At 40.3% G+C, this 22,412-nt stretch overlaps 1 protein-coding gene across 1 annotated transcript in view; it reads left to right on the top strand.

The window, feature by feature from the left end:
• BEGAIN (brain-enriched guanylate kinase-associated) overlaps positions 1-22,412 on the top strand; it is a gene marked incomplete at its 5' end in the record, with an annotated part of 73,602 nt that overhangs the window by 3,734 nt on the left and 47,456 nt on the right. The window contains 2 exons of the mRNA XM_010135917.1: positions 10,874-11,035; positions 17,313-17,379. Of these exons, the coding sequence (XP_010134219.1) occupies positions 10,874-11,035; positions 17,313-17,379 (229 nt within the window). The remainder of the gene's footprint in view (positions 1-10,873; positions 11,036-17,312; positions 17,380-22,412) is intronic.

The following is a 22,412-nucleotide window of genomic DNA, read 5'->3' as shown; positions in this document are numbered from 1 at the left end:
TTTCCCTACTACTAAAGTGCTTTTCTACAGTACTCCCCTACTGCACTTTCAACTTCAGTCCTTTAATAGAAAGGGTAAGATAGATTTCAGCTTGCTTCTGAGCAGCAGGTTTCACCCGCTCTTGTTATATGTCCTACCACAAATAAACCACACAGTTCAGGAGGTACTGTACCTCCTGAAGGTACCGCATTCCTCTTCTAGCACAGCTTGATCCAGATGAATCAGGAAGGTAAACAGACAGAAGCAAAAGTGAAAAATAGTTAATGACACAATTGAAATATAACTTTGTAAGTGTGTGAGCTGATGATGTGGCCGGCTGCTATCAGTAATTTCCAGAGGGAGTGCTTATCCACGACTACAAACCAAAGCAATCTAGAAGCTGGCCACTCAAAGCTGTAAGGAGAGCTGCTGCAACCAAAGGCAGCTTGCTCAATCGCCTGGAGAGCTCTTTCGGCTTCTAATTCATAAATTGAAGTCTACCTCTAATTTTGCTATCTCAATTTCTCAATACCTCACTCTTTTTTTTTTTCTTCTTTCTCATCACTGTTTAGTAGTCTGGATTCCCTAGTGAGATGCAGTGCAGACTGCTGGGACCTGGCCAGACATTAAAAAGCAGGCAACGTCTGTTCCAAAACTTCAAATCACTTTCTGTTTCAGGCAGCCCTCCCAATAGCCTTTGTTGCAGCAAGTATTCGTTGCAGTCATCCTCTTCTGCTGCTTTTCTTATCCCTTCTCACCCTGCAGCTTTACATTGTAACTAACCTTTTGTTTTAGCCAAATGTTTTATGCAAACATCAACCTCTGGAAAGCCAGAAAATAGCAGTTCTTACAGAGACGATCTTTTTTCCTTAATCACGTCAAGAGCAGAGTCTGGGCAGCAAGCAGTGTCAAGATGCCTTCATCCCGTCGTTACGTCTCTGCTCTCTTGGACAAGTGCTGGCTGAAGTTTGCCATGGCAGAATTTAACTCCCTTCTCTCCCAGCTTCACCAGCTGACTCATTTCAAATGCGGTTCAGAGCACTAGGCAACATTTGGACAATGCAGACAATTTGGAGCAAGGCACGAACATAAGCAGAGTCCATTAGCATTAGAAAACCATTAACATGAGAAAATTATGAGAAAATAAACATTTTTCATACCTCTAGAGAATTAATAAGAAAACATGTATTCCTCCTTGAATCGCATGCTTTTTTTTCCTTTTGCAACCTTATTTTCCACCTGTTCATCCCTTCATCTTCTAGCAACACAGAGAAACAAGGGATAATCTTTATTCACACTTCTGTAGGATTACTTACTAAACATAACAGCTTGCATTTACGCTACTGACTCTCAGAATCTACCTGTGGGAGCTGAAATCAGACTTCAGGGTGAGCCTAACAGAGGAACTAGGAGGCAGCTTGGAAGAAGGCAGAGATTGTGACAGCTTCTGCTGTTTCCTCTGTTTCAATCTGCTTGAGTCTCCTTTGAATTCGGGCACAAGGCTCCTGCTTTTTCACTGTGCACTGCTTTCCTTTCTCACATGCACCCAGCGAGACTACAATCAGGCATTTAACCTCAAAATGTTTCATAAGCAAAAGTTGTCATCTTGTTAATAGGGAATGGAAACATATTTTGAAGACTCCAGATTCAAATTAAGTTAGTGAAAGTATTAAATCAGTCCTCAGAGAGCTGGCTCAGCTCTTCAGTCTCCGTGCAGCCCTGCACCAAGCCCAAGGCTGGGCTAGCCAGTGCAGCTGCTTGAGGTGGACAGTGCACATCCAGTAAGTCCATGTTCTTTCCCCTCCATGAGCTGCTCTGCACGCTTGATTTCTTAGTGCTCTGCACAATAACATGCTCCCTAGTCTCCCTGGATACTCACTGTCCATTTTCATTTGTCCTTTGCGGTTTTGAGCACACTGGGGGAATCACAACTGCCTGCTAAAGAAACTTCATTTGAAATAATCAAAATACATGTAGTTCCTCTTTCTGAGAGCTGTAATTTTACTCGTGGTATTTCTGTTCAATCCATTCAGAGCCTTAGGTTATGAATGGTACCTTTAGATAAAGGACAATTTGTATGCCTTTATCTTTACTGTGTTCCACTGGCAGTAATGGCATTCACTTGAGGCAACTCAGTGCTGACAGCTGGCCCTCTAAGGGTTTTCTGAATGTCAACTTGTAACTGAATTTTCATATCTTAATCACCTCATATTACAGTTAATATTGAATTCTCTGGTTGGATAGATGTGTCTGTGGGCTTCAGATACTTGTTATAGAAGACACCCCTTCTGCAATGAAAGACTGTCAGGTCAATGTAGCCAAAACATAATTCAGTTTTAAGAGAGATCTGTTTTTTCAACCTCTTACAAATAAGCCCAGCACAGTTTAGATATATTTACTGTATAATATCTCTTGCCAGGTCTGAGTTTTTAATTGTGCAAATTATGCAAGAGTCAGGTACTCACATCCTAAGTGAGGAAAAGCTACTTTCCAAAATCCAGCGATACGTCAGTTTTAAGGTAGTTGTGTTAGTGCTCCGGGTGCTGTAAATAAGCTCTCAGACTAAGGATCTGTGCCACAGCTCTTCAGACACTTCAACTGCTAAACATCTCTGGTGTTTTCCTCACCTCCCTCCTGAATGACTCTCTTTAACCTTTCTGATAAAGTATCCCTCTGGTTTAAATTCTGCCAGAATGCCTAGAACTAAGAAAAGGACTCTGTTACTTGTTTTATGTGTCCATCAATCAACTGGAAAGTATCTGAGCTCCAGATTTGACTCACCCACACATTTGTTCTAAAACATATGTACAGGCCCTCCCTCTCACAATCCAAATCCAGCTTCAGATTGTTTGTTTTGAAAATGAATACTGGAAAGAAAATTAAAATGGTTTAATACTTGCAAAACAACTAAAACCAACCCTTCAAAAGCTATTTATCTATATGTGTGTGTATATATATCTATAGGAAGGAAAGCGCTGCATGCAATTTGACAGGCAAACTGGTCATACTCCAAAGCTTCAAACATTTAACAAACTCCTTTGAAGATAATGGAGACATTTGGTGGATGTGCTGTAGTAAAAAAAAACCCAAAAACAAAAACAAACCACCAAAAAATAAAAAGAAAAACAAAACCTGACAGACCATGGTGAAAATCTCCAAAAGAAAAAAAAATAGGTGAGCTGAACAAAGTGCATGTGCCTGAATTTATAGGAAAATGCCTATTATGGTACTTGGATGCATATTTGCAGGGGCATTTGTCTGGATACAAATTAAGCCGATGAATAAAGAGCACAAGAGGATGGGGATCTGTGGACTGGGCTCTGGGTCTGAGCTGCAGCAATGTAATCTATTTCTCCAGTAAAACCACTTTCAGGTCTGTAGTTCTCAGAATCTGGGTCTAGACTTTGTGATTTGATCCCATCCCCCTTCTAATCAGATGGAGCAAGCTCAAGGTTAGATGCAAAAACTGCAGACAAGGAAAATAATTTTGGCATTACCCTTTTCAAACTGTGACCCTCAGCCTGAAACACATAATCAAAACTTGATTAACACAGAAATCCAATTACTGCTTCATTAAAGATCTTTCAATAATCTAGAAAACACTTGTAAAATGCTTGGACTTCACTTTCCAGCAGGTAGAAATCTGAAAAACATTGTTGAGGGGTCAAATTCAATGGCATGACTATCACAGCAGAGCTATTCCTCTCAAGGTTTGGGTGCCTTTCTTTCAGCTTGTCAGCACTAGACAGCACACAGATCTAGCACAACCCATGCCAGAGCCGTGCCCTGTGACCAGCAGCAGAGCTGTGCTGGAATAACAGTTCCTGGGTAATCCAGACCACCAGCCACGGATCAGCAGGAGCTGCTGAAGCTAAAATTGCCTCATAGCCCCAAGATCAAGTCGGCAGTGCAGCCCAGCTCCTCTGAGTAGCCGCACAGTGGCACTGAGGACTTACTGGCACTTCTGCTAGCTGCGAATGTCTCCAGAGCTCTCTGTCCCCAGCTTGCTGCTCCCTGGGTTGTGATCTGATCTACATGTCAAGAAGAGGTCCCCAGGGACTTGCCTCCTGCCTGGCTGACTGCCCTCGTCTCTGTGATGATTTGCTTCATTCAAAGACCAGAAGAAAAAAAAAAAAAACAGACAGAGATGTGGCAGTTTGCTATCCTTGAGCCAAACAGGCCATCTCTTTGCAGAGGTTCATAGCAGTCTCACACTGTTGAAAAAGCACTTCCAGAAAAGCATGTGCACAAATGTGGCCTGAGGCTCTCTGTCTGTCCACCATGTTACTGCTTCTCACCGTCATCAGTCACCTACGCTGGCACAGCATAGCTGGGCTCACAGGTGGTCCCTTGGCCCTTCCCAGGGATCCTCTCCTGCTCTTTAGACTCCTTCACAGCAAGTATCTGTGCACAGCTGACTGCTTTTGAATTTTCACAAGATAAAAATCCACAGGGTAGAAGAAGAAAAGATGCTTTTTGAAGTTCTATTCCAGAGTACATTTTTTAAATTTCCCGCAGTGCTACCAAATCCCTGATCCTGTGAAGCTCTTTTTTAGAATGTGACCCATTGCAGACATGAAACGAATCAGATAAACACTTTAAAAGCATTTAATGGTTCTTGGGGGGGCGGGAGAGGGGAGGGGCGGGGAGGGGCCTCCATGAAATCTAAGCAAACAAGAAAGGGAATACTCTTACCTCACCTCATAAACACAGTAGTGAGTAAGGAAGAAGAGGAGTTATCTGAGGAGATGCAGCTGTCTACGTCTGAGTCACTTGACTGGATTCCCTTTTAGAAATGGGTACTTTCAGATTTGCATCACTTCACCCAAAAGTAGGCTTCTAAAATTGGTCAGATTAATTTCATCCTGATAGTGCCTGCTCATCACAGCTAAGAGTGGGAGCCAGAGATGACCAGCAGTATCGACGTTTGCGTCAGGTCGGGTCAGTCTTGCCTTTACTCACTCAACCTGTGTAACACCAGGCATGTTTGTCAAAGTCAGGTACAAGACTCAGAGTCCCAGACCAGGCTAGTTCCTACTTACACTTTTCTTTTCTCAAGACAATAAGTTTTCCCACAAAATAAAATTAGTTTGGCTTAGGATTTCATAGCTGCATTAAAACTTCTGTTTCACTACCCAGAAATGAGAACCTTCAATATGTTTTTTCAATATATTTGACATGGGCGTCTATCTTGCCCTTGTTTTGCATTCTTTTCACTGCTAATTTCCCTTCTAACTACATTAATCATATTTTATTCTACTCACTCTTAGAGCTTTGTGAAGGAATATAATCGGTCTGTTCAGGGACAATGCCAATCGTTCAAAAAATGGGTTTGCTGTGGTTTAAAACAACATTGAAGAACCATCTACAAAGCAGGCAGATGTGAAAGTGCTGCTGAAGCAGTTTTACCAGCCAGGTGGAGATGTGGGATTTCCAGGACACTCCACCTATGGGGATGCCCCATAGATGTTGAGTCTCAGGGATTAACAGCTTAGGGAGCACCCTCTTTGTGGACTGTCCTAGGCTAACAATCTCTAGAGATCCTCCAGGCAGGTCAACAGCCCCAGCTTTGCACACCAGCCATCATGTGCAAGGCAGATGAGCTGACAGAAGATCGGACAGGTACAATGAAAACCTGCTTGTTTTCTAGCATAGCTTCCTCAGAATAGAGCTACACGGAACCTTAGCTTTGCCTGAAATGCTTCAATGCAACTATGTCCACCTGTAGCTTCTTCTCCAGCCAGCACTGCAGATGAATCCTGACCAATGGCTGCAGGCTCAGCTAGGCACATGTTGTCCATCTCCATTCTACTCATCAATCTGAGCACCATTCCCTAGGGCTGAAGCAGTGTAGAATGGCACCAGTGCTTAATTTAACTTACAGGCTTGTGAGAACATCTAGGAAAAAAAATTACCCAAATACCCATTTTGACCACTCGCTGCGCTTTGAGTACAGATATCTATTGGAGAGGGGATAGTGACACCAGGAACATAAACATCTCTCTGCTTCAACTCCTGTGCAAGCTGGGATGGCAAAATTTTAACGCTGGGAAAGTACCGGGAGTATTTGGTGATACATGAAATTGCCTGCACAGCTTCTCATCTTTCTCCTGTAAAACAGAACTCTTTTCTTTAAATGTAGAGCCTGAATAGGGCTAACTCCCATCTGGGAATATCTCCCCTAAACAGCCTCTGAACTGTGCAGAGGTTCAACTCCAGCAACAGGATTCAACGGTAATGCTTGGCCTCTCTCTGCAGGAGCACTGCCCGAGGAGCACTGCCCGAGAAGCACTGCCTGCTTCAACTCTCTGACAAGGAGCAACTCCACAATTCAAACCTGGCAACTACTGGCAGCATTACAGAATACAGTGTTTGTGGGCACAAATTTCTGTGCCAATATATACGTTTTCATATCTATTTAATATTTTCAATCAGTATAAACAGAGCTAATTGGTGAATGCAATACCCTGGAAAGTCAGAAGACCTGTTTATATTAACTTTTAAAGTAGCTTCCCTTGAGACATTTTCTTTCACCAGTCTAAATATTTAATATTGTACTTACTGTCCTTGTTTTTCGAGAAATACTTTAATGACGCAAAATGGGTAATGAATTGCAAACCAGTGGTTGTCACAGGAGCAGAGCTTTGGAGATCATTAGGAGAAATAGAGAACCACTTATGCAAAAGGTTCTGCTCTACAGGATTTTGGATCCTGTCCTGTAATTCCTTCCAGCCGTCAGACGTTCAGAAAATCCATGGAGTATAGGATTGGTGCTTTCTAAAACATAATACTACCAGATTTCCCAAGACTGTTTTTTATTTGCAGATACGTGCTCTCCTTTCTCCAGGCTGTACTTTTTCTACTGAATTATTTTTTTATTTTTTAACTAAACAATTACTCTCTCTATATATGTATATATATATACACACATACATAAAAAATGTATTTGATTAATATATATATTCTTTATTACAAAGAACCACGAGGGCAAACTAGCCATAGAAGATAAATTATGAAATAAAATACACTGATTTGCCAACAGTGAAAAATTTGCGCAGCGATATTTTGTAATGAAATGGTATGTGACAAGCAGAAACAACATGCCATGCAGCTAGCTGGTGGAGTTGGTAGTTTTGGAGAAAAAGCAAAATGCTAAATGTTTGACTTCATGTCTCCATACTTTGACTTTTAAATTTTTCCCTCTTTTCAACCCTGCCTAAAGTACCACTGCCATGTTTACAGGGGTACACAACAAAATTATGCACTCCTTGTGTACAGGCCGGACTTCTGTAGTAACAAGAAATTACACAACACAGCGTAAGGAAAGAGAATTCAGGCACGGCATCATGTGATACCACTGGAAGCTAGCAGTGAGAAGAAGGTGTTCAGAGGAAGAATATCTCTTTCATGAGAGATGCAAAAAAATTAAAAGCTCATTAAATACTTTAGCTTTGTACAAAACAAAAATTGAGCCTCTGATTCTGCTGTAGACATAGTAAATTTGCCATATTGCATGTTCTTCTTTCTACTGTTTTTCTGACTTGCTTTGCCTTTGTGTCTTAGGTGTTTGTTCATGTGTAACTGTAAGCGAGAGTAAACAGCAGGCTTTACCTTAAACCAGTAGTGTAACTAGTTAAGGCTCAATTGAAATTGTCCTGGGAATCCTGCTCTCAGTTTTACAGCTATTAGTACCCGTTCAGTGGTTTCAGTCCCAGTTTCAGTAAAATTTCCCTATTTGCGCCAATCATGAACAGAAGTTTCATCATGTCCTTCCTTAAACTTAGCTACCTTTTTTTTCATAAAAGTGGCTACACATTTCCTGCCATTCAGCATATTCTCGTCAGAACACGATTTCTTCTTTATTTCTAAAATTTTTACCTTTTTATCTAATAACTTGTATTTTAATAACAATTCACTGTTACGAACCTACTACTACCTCTTCAATAAACCCATCATAAGCTAGGTGTTATTGTTCCTGTCTAAACATAAGAAGTCCTCTCAAAACCAGCCAGCTAGATTTCTGAGTATCAGATGTATCAAAGCACACACTGAGCACTTCTGCTAGGTTGGGAAGGGTTTCAGGTTCTTTCAGCTTGGGTGGTAATGAGCAGAGCTTCTTCAGAATTGTGGTTTGCTGAATGAGAATAACTTTGATCTCGGATGTTGCCTGACATGCCTTAACCACCTTTTCTTCTTCTTTTTACAAAGTTACAGCTATGCTTACTATCCAAAGCATTATGTGAAAGAGTGAGTGTACGCAGACTGTTTCAATAAAGCTCATTAGAATAGGCTTGATTTTAATGAAATGAATAATCCCATTCTGAAAGTAAAGAATTCAAGAATACAAGCATGTCAAAGTAAACTTCAAGGGGGGAAAAGGCTGAGCTTGAAGTTTATCCTTCAAAATTTTGCTGAGCTGGGGCTCTAGCAAAAGCTTTTGGCTGCCAAAACCTGCCAAGCCATCCAGACCTGAATCCCAAAGCACATTTTGGCAGCTCAGACCAGCACAGCCTTCCACCTGAACTTCAAGATTTACCCTGAACTCACATTTTGAACCCCACATTTCCCCACGTAGTCAGGTCTAGGCACACAGGTATATGCAGAATCAACTTCATTTGACGAGTCAGGTGCTTTGCCCCTACTTGATCTTCACACAGTTGAGACTCAAAGCAAGAAGGTAGCTACCTAAGGAAGCAGAAGACAGTTATTGGAGGCTGTTAACTTTCCTCTTTTTCCTATCTTGTTAAGCAGTCTCCAGCTATTACTAACTTAAACATCTTTGGCATTCCCATTATACTTGTACCCCTAGAGTGCCTCTTCCTCCCAGAGGTCAAACTCTGCCTGTGGCCAAAAGTCCCTAGTGCAGCAGGATGCTGTAACCTACCCTGCTCTGGCCTAACTTGCATTAACTGCACTTGCCCAGCATTAATCAGCAGACAGGGCCTTTTTATCCAGACCCCATAGCTGGAGGATTTACTGTCTACTTTTTTGTACAAATCCTAGTGGTTATATTTTTAGAGCCGCAGAAGATTTGATATCAAATCTCTTTCCACTCTAAACAGTTTTGACACTCTTACTCCCACTTCACAGAAGAATATCCAAGTTGCCAAGCTACAAAAAGGAAAACTGACCACTTTTCTTTCCCAAGATGAGCAGATGAGTAGCAAGAACAGCAGGTCAGAAGCAGAGCAAGAGAAAGCGGTATGATGTGACAACATCATGAATGAAGTCATGCAGAAATGTGCAGCATGGGTCCAGATTTCCATTTCCCTAGATAACTTGAGGGTTTTAGTCACCAAGTGAAATACAAAACCCACATTATATCATTAACAGGAGATGCATTAAATGTCTTAATTAAAAAACAATATTTTAACAGAATGTAACTACAAGTAGTAATCTAACTGTATCATGCAATATGTGTAATTGAAGCAGGACACTGTGTTAGCAAAACACTAGGCTGTTTCCTGGATCTAAGCTGCATGGATCAAGCAAGCAACAATGGTAAATCTGTTGTATTAACTTAATGAAACTCCTATCACAGCTTGCAGAGGAGAAAGCAGTCACACTGAAGCCAGCTCAGCTAAGTGTTTCCTGAATTGCACGTTGTTCCCAACTCTCTTGTCTAACAGAAGACCCAAAACCATTCTACTGAAGCTGATGGCAGTATCCACTTGACATCAATGGGAATCAAGTTTTGCCATCCTTTTATGAAGAATCATTTTTATCGTATTTTTTAAAACAAGCAATGCAATTCACAACAGATAACATGGTAGCACTTTTGTCTCTAGTGGTTGGCAGACTCCAGTTCTGTAGGGCCTCAGAGCTCCCACCTGAAGCCATGAAATCAGCTCAATACTGAAGCTGCAGTGTGTGAACCAAGCCACACTCTCCTCCAGAGAACCAGCTCTGACTGGAACTCTGTTCTGATGTGCAACTGGCAAACATGCTAGAAGACAGAGGAGCTTACAAACTAAATAGACAAGGCTAAAAGATCTCCATTGTGCAGATAAGAACTGAGGCAAGAGCAGACTGGCTCACCTGAAGTTGCACAGTAGGGCTACAGTAAAGCAGCAGGATCCCCAAGTTCATCACTGCAAATCCAGATGGACTATTTGGGTGCAGGTGGCAATCTGACCTTCATGGTAAAAATTTTGCTCGGATCTTCTGGCTTTATGCTATCTTATGTCATCTCTAAAATAAAGGGAAAGCAACAAAGTGAAATACCTCCTGTCTACAAATTCTGTGCCTAGGGCTTTTTTTGTCAAAGAGTGGCACTGAAGCTAGCTTACAAGCAAAGCACAAGTTCTCTGTTAATGAAAGAGCTGTGGAAAACTAGTGGTCACACCTGCATCTCAGAAGTCTTTGGTCCCATTACATGACCGTAATACTAATTGATTACCCTTCCTTGGTAACATCTCTCGCAGCTCCGTGGCCAGGGATTGCGGTGGAAATTGAACCAAATAAGACGAAGTGGTCTTTCTGCACAAAATACATTATAACTTGGATTATTGGAATGGAAGTATTTTTGCACAGTGTATTATTTAGAGTTGCTGCTCTATTGATATCTGCCTCTTCAGTCATAGTATGATAAGGTAACTCCAAATGAAAGGCCCTATGTGAAACCAAACTCTAGACTGTATTTTAACGAGGATTCTTTCACAAAATACCCCATTATGGCTAACAAGACATTAACAACGAATGCACTAGAAAGGACAGATGGGGAGATAGCCAACTGTCTAAATCAGAAGATTTTTCGAAGTGCAGTAAAAAATTTATTAAGCACCCTTCTCTGGCTTAATGCCAACCTATACTCCAAGGAATTGGTCAAAGAGTGGATCGTGAAAAGCTTTTTGAGAGCAGCTAAATTCTACAGCTGTGGTCTTTGTTTTTCTAGTACTTTGCAAGAACAGAAGGGGGAATTACGAAAGCGTCTATCGTACACTACCCATAAGCTGGAAATGCTTGAAACGGAATTTGATTCGACACGTCAGTATCTTGAAATAGAATTGAGACGTGCTCAGGAGGAACTTGAAAAAGTTACTGAAAAACTGAGAAGGTTAGTAACTAACTTTTTGAAATAAACAGTTATTTAAGTGGCTGTGTTAAAGACATATGTAAGTAAAAATATGCGCATATAGTCTCAAACATACAACATTTATTATGTATCGATTACACATTGTGTTCACATTAAATATATATATTTCATATACCTGAATATACATTACGTAGCCCATGAAGTTATTTACATGTGATATGTAAGACGACTCTGTATCAAAAGTAAATATGCAAATAGAAATATACCTATACAGGTGCATACATGACGCTGTACACGTGTAAGTATACATGTGGGTTAGTATCACATTGTGTTACTCGTACAAAGGTTATAAACACCCTACGTATATACACTTATACTGTGTATGTCTGATAAATGGGTTTTAATGAATTTGGCTGCATATTTTCTGTTTTTACTCTCCTTCACACTGATACAAAAGAACAGAATTTGTCCCTCCATCACGCAAAGCTGAGACTATGTTCAGCTGAAATATTATTACAACATTTCACATTGTACTATAGCAAATTATTTGCATTTTAGTCCCAAGTAGAATGGAATTATACTAAAAATCTGTTATTTAGAACTCTTGAAATTGTGGTACAGTGCTACTGCAAATCAGGAGGCCAGTTAATGTTAATGAGAAGTTATAAGAAGCATGTGCTCCTTATACTCCTGGCACTGATTAAAATGTAATGTAATTTAACTTAAATTTTATCAGTGATTCTTAATATCCTTTTTTTTTCACTTGTTTGCAAAACTTATGAACATAAAATGATCTATTTATGCAAGAATGAGGGCTTTCCTAAAATGATGCAGATATTCAAACTGTTTGATTTAGTTCATCAGATGAGTCAAAAAGAAATTGGAATGAATCATACCAGGGCTATACCAAAATAAATATTCTTTGTTCCCTGAAGAAGGCAAAAACCAAACCAAAACAAAGCCAGAAACCACCAGCAAACTGAGTCAACAAAACCATTTTATTGAAATTTTAAACAGAATGGGGCTCTAAGACCTCAAATTAGGAAGCATCCTACTGTGATCTTATAACTTAAATGCTTCCCTAACTGGGAAGGCTTCTTAAAACAAGGCCAAAGAAGCAGGTGTCATGATGATCTTGAAATCTACACACACCTATCAAGAGCAGTCTGAAGGTTCTCCACATAGTTTTCTTGCCAACAATATTTTTTCTATCACTTCATATAAAGCAGAGCTACTGAAAGTAACTTTGATCTTGATGTAGTTTTGTTCCAATACATGTCAGCTCTAAGAACCAGCAATGTCAGTACTGTCCCCTCCTGAAACACTATTTCAGGCATACCTGCATCATATTTAGCAGAGGGGCGACCATCCCACTTCTGTTAAAACAAAGGGTCTTCCTAGTCAGTAGGAATTCTCTTATCAGCTTCATTGGGCTCTGATAAGATCAGTGCTCCTCAAAACTCAGGCCATAAAGTCGTCTTTTTTTTTTTTTTTTTGTTCATGGCAAAGTCTAACACTCATACCAAACATCAGAGTAGAACTGACTTTCCAATATTCTAATGGAACATTGTAGTATATTACGAAGAAAACTTATATTCAAAATTATGTTTCAGGCAGGTGATTACTCCCCTGAAGACATATCATAATGGAAGCCCAAAATATTTTACGAGGTGAGCTTTAAAAATGTTTCTATTGAGAATAGCAAGGCATACTGCAAGTTGAACAACTAGATTTCCCAACCTGGAGAAGGATATTGTCTGCAACAAAACTGTCATCCAAAAGCGTGTTGGTAATATGTCGCAGAGGAAAATCTCACAGTGTTAGAAAAACAAGGAACTAGAATTAGTTTAAATAATGTGTCTCTTGCTTTATTCACTGCACAGGGAGAGAAATTCGACCCCCCTAATAAATAAGCTCTGTGTAACAAGATCCCACTGGCGTACTAGAGAATATTTCTGTTATCAAACTTCCATTACTGTTAAGTGCAGAATTTTTCCAGGAGGTTGTATGGCCACACTTTTTTACTCCTTTCTGAAAGTCTTTATTGTGTTAATTTATCCAGAATTGCCTGTGTTGCTGCTAAGCCTCCCCTCTCTTACCCAAGAAAAGGGAGTTCATTTACGCAACTCGATGGTCAAGTTTTTGACCTCTCTAGAAATATTTAGAGGTGGTCTTTTTCCTTGGCCCCGTTGGGAACAAGATTAGGGCAGTGCTGAGTGGGTTTGCAAATATTGACTATAAACCACAGGTTCAACTTCAAAAAGTGACTGAAGTGACTGAAAAGAGATTGGGGCTTTTATAGACCTCACAGAGATCCCCTATCTGTCACGATTGGCATGGCTTTTTTAAGTAGCATTTTAAAAATATTGAAATACCAATCTTGGAAACAAAACTGACCTCCAAAGATCACTCTTTAGAGCCTACCCTAGGTTTCCTGCTTTAGATCCTACCTGGGATAACAACTTGGCGAAGTCCCCGTGTTAGCTTTTACCAGAGCAGAGGTATTTTAAGACGTGAGATGTAAACCCATACAAGCATATATTTAGCACTGAGATTAGCCCCCACACGTAATTGTTTCACCCAAAGCAAGACATTTCACAGACTGAAGGGGTGTTCTGAACAGGAATCCTGTAGCTGCATTAGTTTTTGAATGAATGGGGGGAAAACTCTCTCATTTTCATAAGGAAGTCCATGTAACTTGTGATAACAGAGAGGGAAAAGGATTTTTGAACAAGAAGTTACTATTTTATCAGTCACCCTTCAAAGCTAAACTGTGCTCTGAGAGAAATTATCTTCTTTAGGCCCAAGCCTCTGTTTTACTTTAGATATATTTCATGGCCGTAAGAGGGTTTGAGACTGAGTGGAGGAGAGAAACAGGGGCTTTGGCAGACATCCTTGTTAGTGGTGACCTGCAGTCTCAGAGAGGAGTGTGTTGTCTGCTGGGTCAGAGCACAGCTATGTAATGTTCAGTTTGGTCAGAATACTTTTCATCAGGCCCTAGTTTAGTCAAGAATCTAAACAGGTGTGTAACACATGCACATATATGCACCAGGAGGCACATGGTTATCACCTAATAATATGAACAACACAAAAAGCTACCAGACATTATAACAAGTTATTGATTCACAGAATTTTATTCTTATAACAGTTTCACAGGCTAGTGAAGCTGACCTATTCTTCACTTCATTTACAAAGTCAGATTTACAAAATTAAAGTATTTCATACTTCATAATGTGCAGGTTATCTGGGTGTATTTTTTCTGCAAACAGTGTTAAGTTACCATTTGCTCATCTGATTATTTTCAAATTCAAATAGTTTTCCCTACCCCTCCTTCATTTTACAGTGTTGCCCAAAGATTGATTTGATCACCTTGTTCCTCTTTTATCCCTTTAACACTTTCTTCCACATATTTCTAGGTCCATTTCTCTCCTTGCCATCCACATGTGCTGACACTTCTTTTGGCACAGTGGATTTCCAGTTCGGGTTTTCTGTGTATATGTGCATGTGTGTGTGCTTGTGTATGTGTGCACATGTTCGTGCTATTTTTACTACCTTTGCATAACGTTCTCAATAGAAACACTTTTGAAGCTCATGGATTTTTTGTTTAGATTGGGTTTGATTTTACTGGAAAGTGGTCAATTTTTTCAGTGCAAAATTAAGGCGTTAGAAAACTAGGGTTTGTGGGCTACTCTCACCTAAACATAAAACAGAGGGAAATTAGATGGGCAAAGATGAAGTTGCAAGCAGAGAAGTAAATTATAATAAGCTCATGCAAAACGCGTCTACCATCTGCGGCATGGAAGTGTTGCCAGCCAAGAACAATTATATTAATGTTAACCAGTCTTCTAGTCATCCATACGAAGAGAAAAACAGTGTCAACAGAAGCTGAGGAGCAAACCCAGGGATGCGTTGCCACCATCATAAGCCAGATAGTCAAGTAAAATACTGCTGGTAATTCATGATCTTAAAGATATGTAAAGAGAACCTTCAGTGTCTCCCTTGAGCTCTCCACGTAGGTCTATCCTGCAGACACACTAGTGTGCAGGGAGGCCTGAACCAACCATTTTTTTTCCCCTTTCAGGAATTTCTGCAGATGCTTTTGAACCCGTGCAAACTTTTAGAAGGTTACAGGTGCTAAAAGCTTGCATTAGTTTTATACCACCTTTAGTTGAGCCACAATCTGCCTAGGTACAAAGCATGTTTAACCGGTTCTAGTTTGCCTTACTAGAGAAAAACTGCAGACCATGACAGACAAGACACTGGGACACTTTTGGTCTCAGCCACTAGGCCCTATCTTATTTTTCTAAATCCTCATTCCCTGCACCACGTTATGCAGCCTTACCAGCAAAACATAGCTACTTAATGCTGAGTGGCTGTTTGCAAGCAAAGCCAGTTTAAGCCTCCTTGCTTCCACTGGTTTACCAAGATCCGCTCTGCCTTCTCCTTTGCCATGAAAGGCTGGGTACAGTAATATTTCTCTATATTTCTCTTTGTTGTGTTGACTCTCACTAAATAGCCTGTGAAAATCCCAAGTATATCTAGAGCTGCACAAATAAATGTCTATACAGAGGCTTAGTAGCAAATGCTGCATCTAACAGGAGCGTGGACAATGCAGAGATCTGTAAACTTCAGTCAATCCTTTAAGTCACCTGGACATTTACACAATGGCACTGTGAGAACAGGTGAGTAATGACCGAGCTGTAGGTTAGTACAAGTCTGACAGATTTTCAGACCATTTGGGTTAGCAAACCTTAGCAAACACTCTACCACAGATCCTCCTTACAGGGAGGAAATCTCTGCTCAGCAGCTCCATAAAACATACATGACACTGAAACTTCCTCTAGGCTTGCAATCAGGTTTGAAACAGCTGCCCTGAGTCTGGGCTGACCCTCGGTACCTGGGGAGTGAAACCCATGGCGATACCCACAGAGCAGCTGTCCTCAACACAGACCTCTCTATCCTCCCAGGTCTGGGCAGCAGATGTTATGGTGTTACCGGGAGCCCCAGCCAGAGGCCTGAATGCCTTTTGAGGGGCACTGTGAGACACCGGCCTGCTCCTGAATAGAGAACTTTGATCTTTTAACTAGAAAGAAAATCTCCATGGCAACAGAAGTAGGGAGAGACACTTCACTGACAGGAAGGGCCAGGCTGGACCTCTCCATTCGCAGCCATGGGTGGATCAAACGCAGGTCTTTGTTCTGATTTCAACAGCCACTCCTAACCATACAATAAGCCAAAGAGACTTCTTTAATCCCAGTCCCTTCCTGATTATCATGGAGAGTACATCTAGATCCAGGCTTCTCAGAGGAAGTGGCTTTCTGCTGGATGAATGCGTGTTACAGCTGAGTTCACTCTTAGAGCGAACACACTTGCCTTTTGACCGAAGATTCCCAGTACAAACATATAGATGTATTCAGACAAACTCTTCACAGCTGAACTTCTAACATTTGCTTTACATTTGTTATACATACTACTAAGATGATATGTACAGACAAGAACAAGGATCTACACTCCTCCACCCTCTGTGAAGAGAAAGGCGCAGTCTCTGTCAAAACAGAGATGGTTTTCCCACAGTCTGCACAGCTTGTTCAGCACAGTACCACGGTTACCATCTAAGCAACCTAAAGATGTACAAAATGAAACTTCATGGTGTATCACTTTGGAACGAGCAGGGAAGACTCATTTTTTGAGTCCATTCAATCTCTTGGTGCTGATAAAAATAGATACCCACTTTTTCCAGGCTAAGCTATCTAAATATATTTCCTGGAGAGGACATGTTTAGCTCTTGAGAATAGGAAATTCCTTGAATATCTGTTAAAAGAATGAATATTCTCTAAGTCACATGGTGATGCCTGTGTATTGCTTTTGCTGAAGTCATCAGGCTTCTGCGGCAACTCTCCTTATTAAGAGATCTCCATAAACCTTCTTCTGTACCTGCTAAGCATACAGCTCAAGCTTCCTGACTAACGTATATTCCTCAGCCTGATGTAAAACTACAATCCCTTTGTGCAAGTTTCCATGCTGTGATGCATGTCTGCACACAAGTGCAGAACAGCAAACGTATTTTCAGTTCCTGATGGAATAATTTTGCAGCTAAATATAGTAAGCAAACATGAAAAGAAGTTTTGCTTTGGAAGTAGGTGGCAATTACATTTCAAAGACAACCACTGACTGGCAACAGGAGTGATAAGAAAATAGATTTCAAGTAGTGCAAGCTGAAGTTTTGATGTGAAAATGACAGGTTAAAACCAACACCAATAACAATGCATTCAATTACATGATATCATCTTTGTTTTAGGATACAAAACAATTACCTAGCCTTACAAAGAATTAATCAGGATCTGGAGGATAAACTTTACAGAATGGTAAGTTATAAGTGAACTCTTTTTTTTCTTAGTATAAAATGTGATTTTACGATTCTTAAGTCATAGCACAAATGTATACGTAGACATAACAAAAAAACCCCTCATGTTCCAAATGCAGTATGCTTAGAAAAGATATATGACTTTATCAGTATCCAGAGTGCAAGCTGTGTACGATAGCATAGCTCCATCGTTTTAAATGGAGATTGCAATGGTTGATGATCTGGCTGAGTAAACTGTACCTTTAAAATAATTCTGGCTAATTTAGTTAATAACTTCATGGGTTTAAAATATTTATGTTTTCATTAAGTAACAAATTTAAATAGGGTAATCCATGCTTCCTAGATATTTTCACTCAGCTTTTATTAAGCGATTTACTAGATCTTGGATAGTCTGACTTTTATATGCTGTCATAACTATCTCAGTGTATTAATTTCTGTTCTGCATGTGTCTGCAACAGCAATGTCAATGTCACTGCCACAGGCTAATTAGTAACTGAGTGAGGAAAACACTGCACCATTTATGAGCTCCACATCTAGGATTAATATTACGAGACGCAGCACCACTCATTCAAAATTGTATGACGTTAAAAAGAAATGGCAACACCTTTAGCGCCTTGGCTCGTTGTTGATGCTGCCGGGACATCTTGCCCACTGTTAGGAGAAAATTTACAGAGAAGTGTGAGGGCAATGTTTAAAGAGGAAAGAATGACAGAGTTGAAATTCCAAAGATCTTCAGGTCACGAGCACAGCCTGAACTGCCTCCTCCTCTCCTGGTTCACTATGATTGTTCATTCCCTGCTGCCCAGCCCCATAATCGGCGTGGCCCCAGCGAGCGCAGTGTACACACGTAAACACATGATTTATAGATGCAGACAGAGTCCTGATGTACAGCTATGAGGATGCTAGGATAAGCCTACGTTTTACATGTAGGCTTATATGTAACATTTACATGGGTGGGCAGCTTGGAACGAGGGAAACAGATTATTGTGCTTTGAGAGTAAATAGGGACTATGGCAACGTATTGGTGAGACACCAGCCTTTCCTAAGACATGGGAAACAAGTGTTTGAAAATGTCATTGCTCGTACCTCAGGAGCCTGTTTCCATCGCTGGCAATGAATAGAGTACTGATGTTTTTGTAACTGGCCAACAACAGGGCAAAGTTACAGCTGGGTTATAGCTAATGTTTGTTCATAAATATATGTATAAACACTGTACAAGCATAAATAACATTTGAACTCATGTTATCGGGTTTTTTTCTTCACTCTTCCTTTGTTATATTCCTTTCTCTTACCCAAATCACTTTGGGATTTTGTCTTCATCTGTGGCCTAATATTTATTACATATGTTCTACAAAAGATAAATAAAGTAGAGGCATTCTGACTGGTAGATGAAATAAAAAGATTAGAACAGTAGAAAGAGGGACTCCAGAAAATCCATGCTTTTTTATCATGTATTTCAGATCAAAGCAAAGAATTTTTAAACTGCTGTTTCAGCATCCAGTTAAACCCCAGAGAAATTATCTCGGAGAGTGGCACAGAAAAAAAGAAGATGGTTCCATCTTTCTTTATCCCACTATTATGACAGTCATTGAAGGTAGCTTTAGAGGCTTGAAGAAGATCAACCAGGCTCTGTACACCACTTAACTCTAGACTGCTTCGCCTTCTGAAGCTTTGAAACTAAAGACACAAGACAAAACCAATGTTGAATAGAAAGTAAAAAAAAAAAAAAAAAAAGGATGAGGAATATGGTACCATATTTGATTTACATAAGCCAAACCACTTGATTTTCAGAAAAACAAGACAAAACCAATGTTTAAAAAAAAGTAAAAAAAAAAAAAAAAAAAGGATGAGGAATATGGTACCATATTTGATTTACATAAGCCAAACCACTTGATTTTCAGGGGACTCCAAAAAACCTCAATTAAAAACAAAAAATGCACACACACACACACAAATTCCAAAAAAACAAAATTCAACTAAAAGAAAACTCGTAACTAAAAAAAAAAACCCAAAACCTCAATTAAAAGAAAGTTGGACTAAATAACAGCTGGTCTGGTTAATCAACAGCTTATGGTGCTCTTGGATACCTTTCTCTCCCTTTCCTGCTTAGGAGAAAAAGTAATGGGTTGGGTTTTGGGGTTTTTTTTTTTGTCTAATGTAGTCAGTTGGTCATTCCAAACTCAAAAGCCTTTGATTTCTCTACTTTTACACAAATCCAGATATATAAAGTATTTATTTTCTCCCTCTCTCCCCCTCCCCACCCCTCTATACACACACACACACACACACATACATATGCACACACATATGTACGCTCAGATTCTTACACACGTTTTGACCATTTAATGTGTCCAAATGCAACAAGCAGGGAAAAGAAGACCCCGTGGGGAATTGGCCCCTTGCTCTCTCTGACTGCAGATGACCTGGGATGCTCCCAGAAGATCACTTTCTCCCTGCCTTTACAGGTAACCCACAGCTCTCCCTCTTCCAGTGACTGGCCCCAGCTCATCACAATTAATCTAGGACTCCACCTTAGCCTCCCTTTTCTAATGTCTTTGGGTGCCCTGAATTTTAAAGCCTTTCATGCCTGCTATTGGTATAAGGGATGTAAAAAATAAACATTAATTCATCAGCAGTCAGAGAAAACAAGCTGAAGTAGCAGTTGTTCTTCTAAGCTCTGCTTCATTTGAGTGCTAACCTACAAAATACTTAAAAATATTTGAAAGCACACTTCTGATCACAGCAAACGGTATCCAGCTGAAACCTCTGTCACATCAGAACTCAGAAGAAAAATATAAACCACAGTGTCTGTGGTGGCTAAGTGCTAAAAAATGCAATCGTAAGATCAGGGGAGAGTTTGCTGTATGAAATTGGGCAAGAGTAAATACATGGCACAGTAGAGGCAGATGTTTCACAGAACTAAAATTCTGTTGTCACTTCTCATAAAACTCCTGTTCTTATCACAGTCAGGGTCTTTAACTGGAGAATATTTGTTTTGTCTTGTAAGAACTGGTTAAGCAAGCGAATATACATTCTTGCCGTCTTAAATAATTAAGCTTTACAACATTTTTTCCATTGAGGCGTCCACTAAGCAGAATCCTTAAATACTGCACAATGATTCCATGACAGGACTGTTCAATTAAAGAACTTTTTGTAATCTCGTTCCAGTTGTCAGTAGTAGTCTTCACTTTACCTTCCACTTATCTAAGTTTTCCACGGATGTACTGCCATAGTCCGGTGGCTCACAAACAGCAATTATATGATGATTATGCAAGTCATCTCCGGCACATGTTAAGAAATCCTTTATAAGAACTCAATCCAACTGTACCCCCATACGATCCTCACTGGAATTAAGCTATGTATTCTAAAAACCCTCTGAAGTTTTCAGACTTTCAATTAGTTCTGTAGTTTTATCTTTAAAACCATGTCAGAGTTTTAATGGTATCTACATTTGGGGAGAACAGATACCTAATAATAGCTGCTTAATAAACCTAACTGCTAATGAAAATCACACCCTTTTCTACTCCCCCATCTGCATTTTGAATGTTCTTGAAAATATGATCACAGAAATACAGCTGCTTATTTTGAGAATAAGCTCATGGGACCTTATTCTCAAGAAACACCCTAAAGTGTGTTCTTTTGTAACTAGGAGGAAACAGTTTGTCAGACAGATTGCTTGATGGTATAAGCCCACTTCTCATGCAGAGTCCTTGAAGAGACATACTATCACAGGCAGCCTTGCAGGTTGATGTCAAAAGTGACAGCCCTATAGTAAAGAATAGAGCCCTCTGATGACCAGGGGAACCAGCAGATAAAACAATGCACCCTTCATAAGTTCTTACTCGCACATACCCCTCCGTCTGTGAAACCACCTCCCTCAATCCTGCTGCCAAACCAAAAGCTCCAGTTCTTCACAGTGCCATCCCCAGTCCTGTTGGGTTTGACTGCTGATTTTAACGAAGGAAATTGTTTTCTTCTCCCTCAGTGCCAGTTCAGGACCTTTCAGGAGCCTAAGCAATACTGAATGCTATCAGGGACATGAACAAACTACTCTCTGTAGCGTAGGAGATACTGGAGACCGGCTCCGCCAGTGCTGCCAGGGTCCTCAACACAGCACCAGCCACTGGGGCTTTGGCTCCCCGCTTTGCAAAGCCAGCATCACACTGTGTGCTGCGCTCAGCACATTGTACATTTTATTATCTGTCAAGATGACAACTGTTACAGCACATTAATGCCTGATCTTTCATTTACATTAAGGCAGGCTGGGGGCTGTGACTCAGCCATAAAATTGAAAGAAATTATTATATAAACCAGCAGTAAAGAGGAATTTGTGTTAAGGACAATCAGGTCTGAAACATTGCAGTATCTGAGCACTGCACTGACTTTTATCCTGTTTCTTCCCCCCTTTGAGCTGGAGGGGGACTAATGGGTACAGAAATACTTGAGTTGCCTTATGTTATTAAGAGTTATTTATCCTGCTCTTGAATATTCAGGGCTTTCCAGTCTGCTGACCATAATATATACCTAAGCGTCTCTAACTGGAGAAATCCAATGATGAATTAAATATGACCTGGGCAATTTTAAGTGATGCTCTGAGACTTTGTGTCGGGGAAAGTTATTTTAAAGGAATCAGCTTGTTCGGTGTACAGGACAGGAAGGTAAAGATATGGAAAGCAGTGAGGAATTTGATGAACAATTTCAGTCAGGCACTAGAAGCACCTAACAGGCCAAGCCCAGCGCTTCGGAATTGAAACCAGTCACTAGATTGCATCTGAGCCTCCCATGACAGCTACCAGTCATCTCCGAATATATTTTAAATCATAAGTGAAAGATGAAGACCATGGAGAAAAAGCCTATTTCTGACACGAACTTAAGAAAGCAGAAGCCCAACATGTTTACATTCCTGCATGGAACATTGCGACTTTGACAATGATTTTTGAACAGAGTGATTTAAAACACATCTTCTTAATTTTCTTTCTTTTATGAAGGAAAACTTGGTCCCCCCCTTCTCCCAGCCACCCCCCCCACCCCCAC

Source organism: Buceros rhinoceros, unplaced genomic scaffold, assembly GCF_000710305.1.
Source record: "Buceros rhinoceros silvestris isolate BGI_N320 unplaced genomic scaffold, ASM71030v1 scaffold9745, whole genome shotgun sequence".
In the NCBI taxonomy this organism is placed as follows: domain Eukaryota; kingdom Metazoa; phylum Chordata; class Aves; order Bucerotiformes; family Bucerotidae; genus Buceros; species Buceros rhinoceros.
The sequence above is the reverse complement of the archived record's forward strand: the minus strand, read 5'-3'. Positions and strand labels throughout refer to the sequence as shown.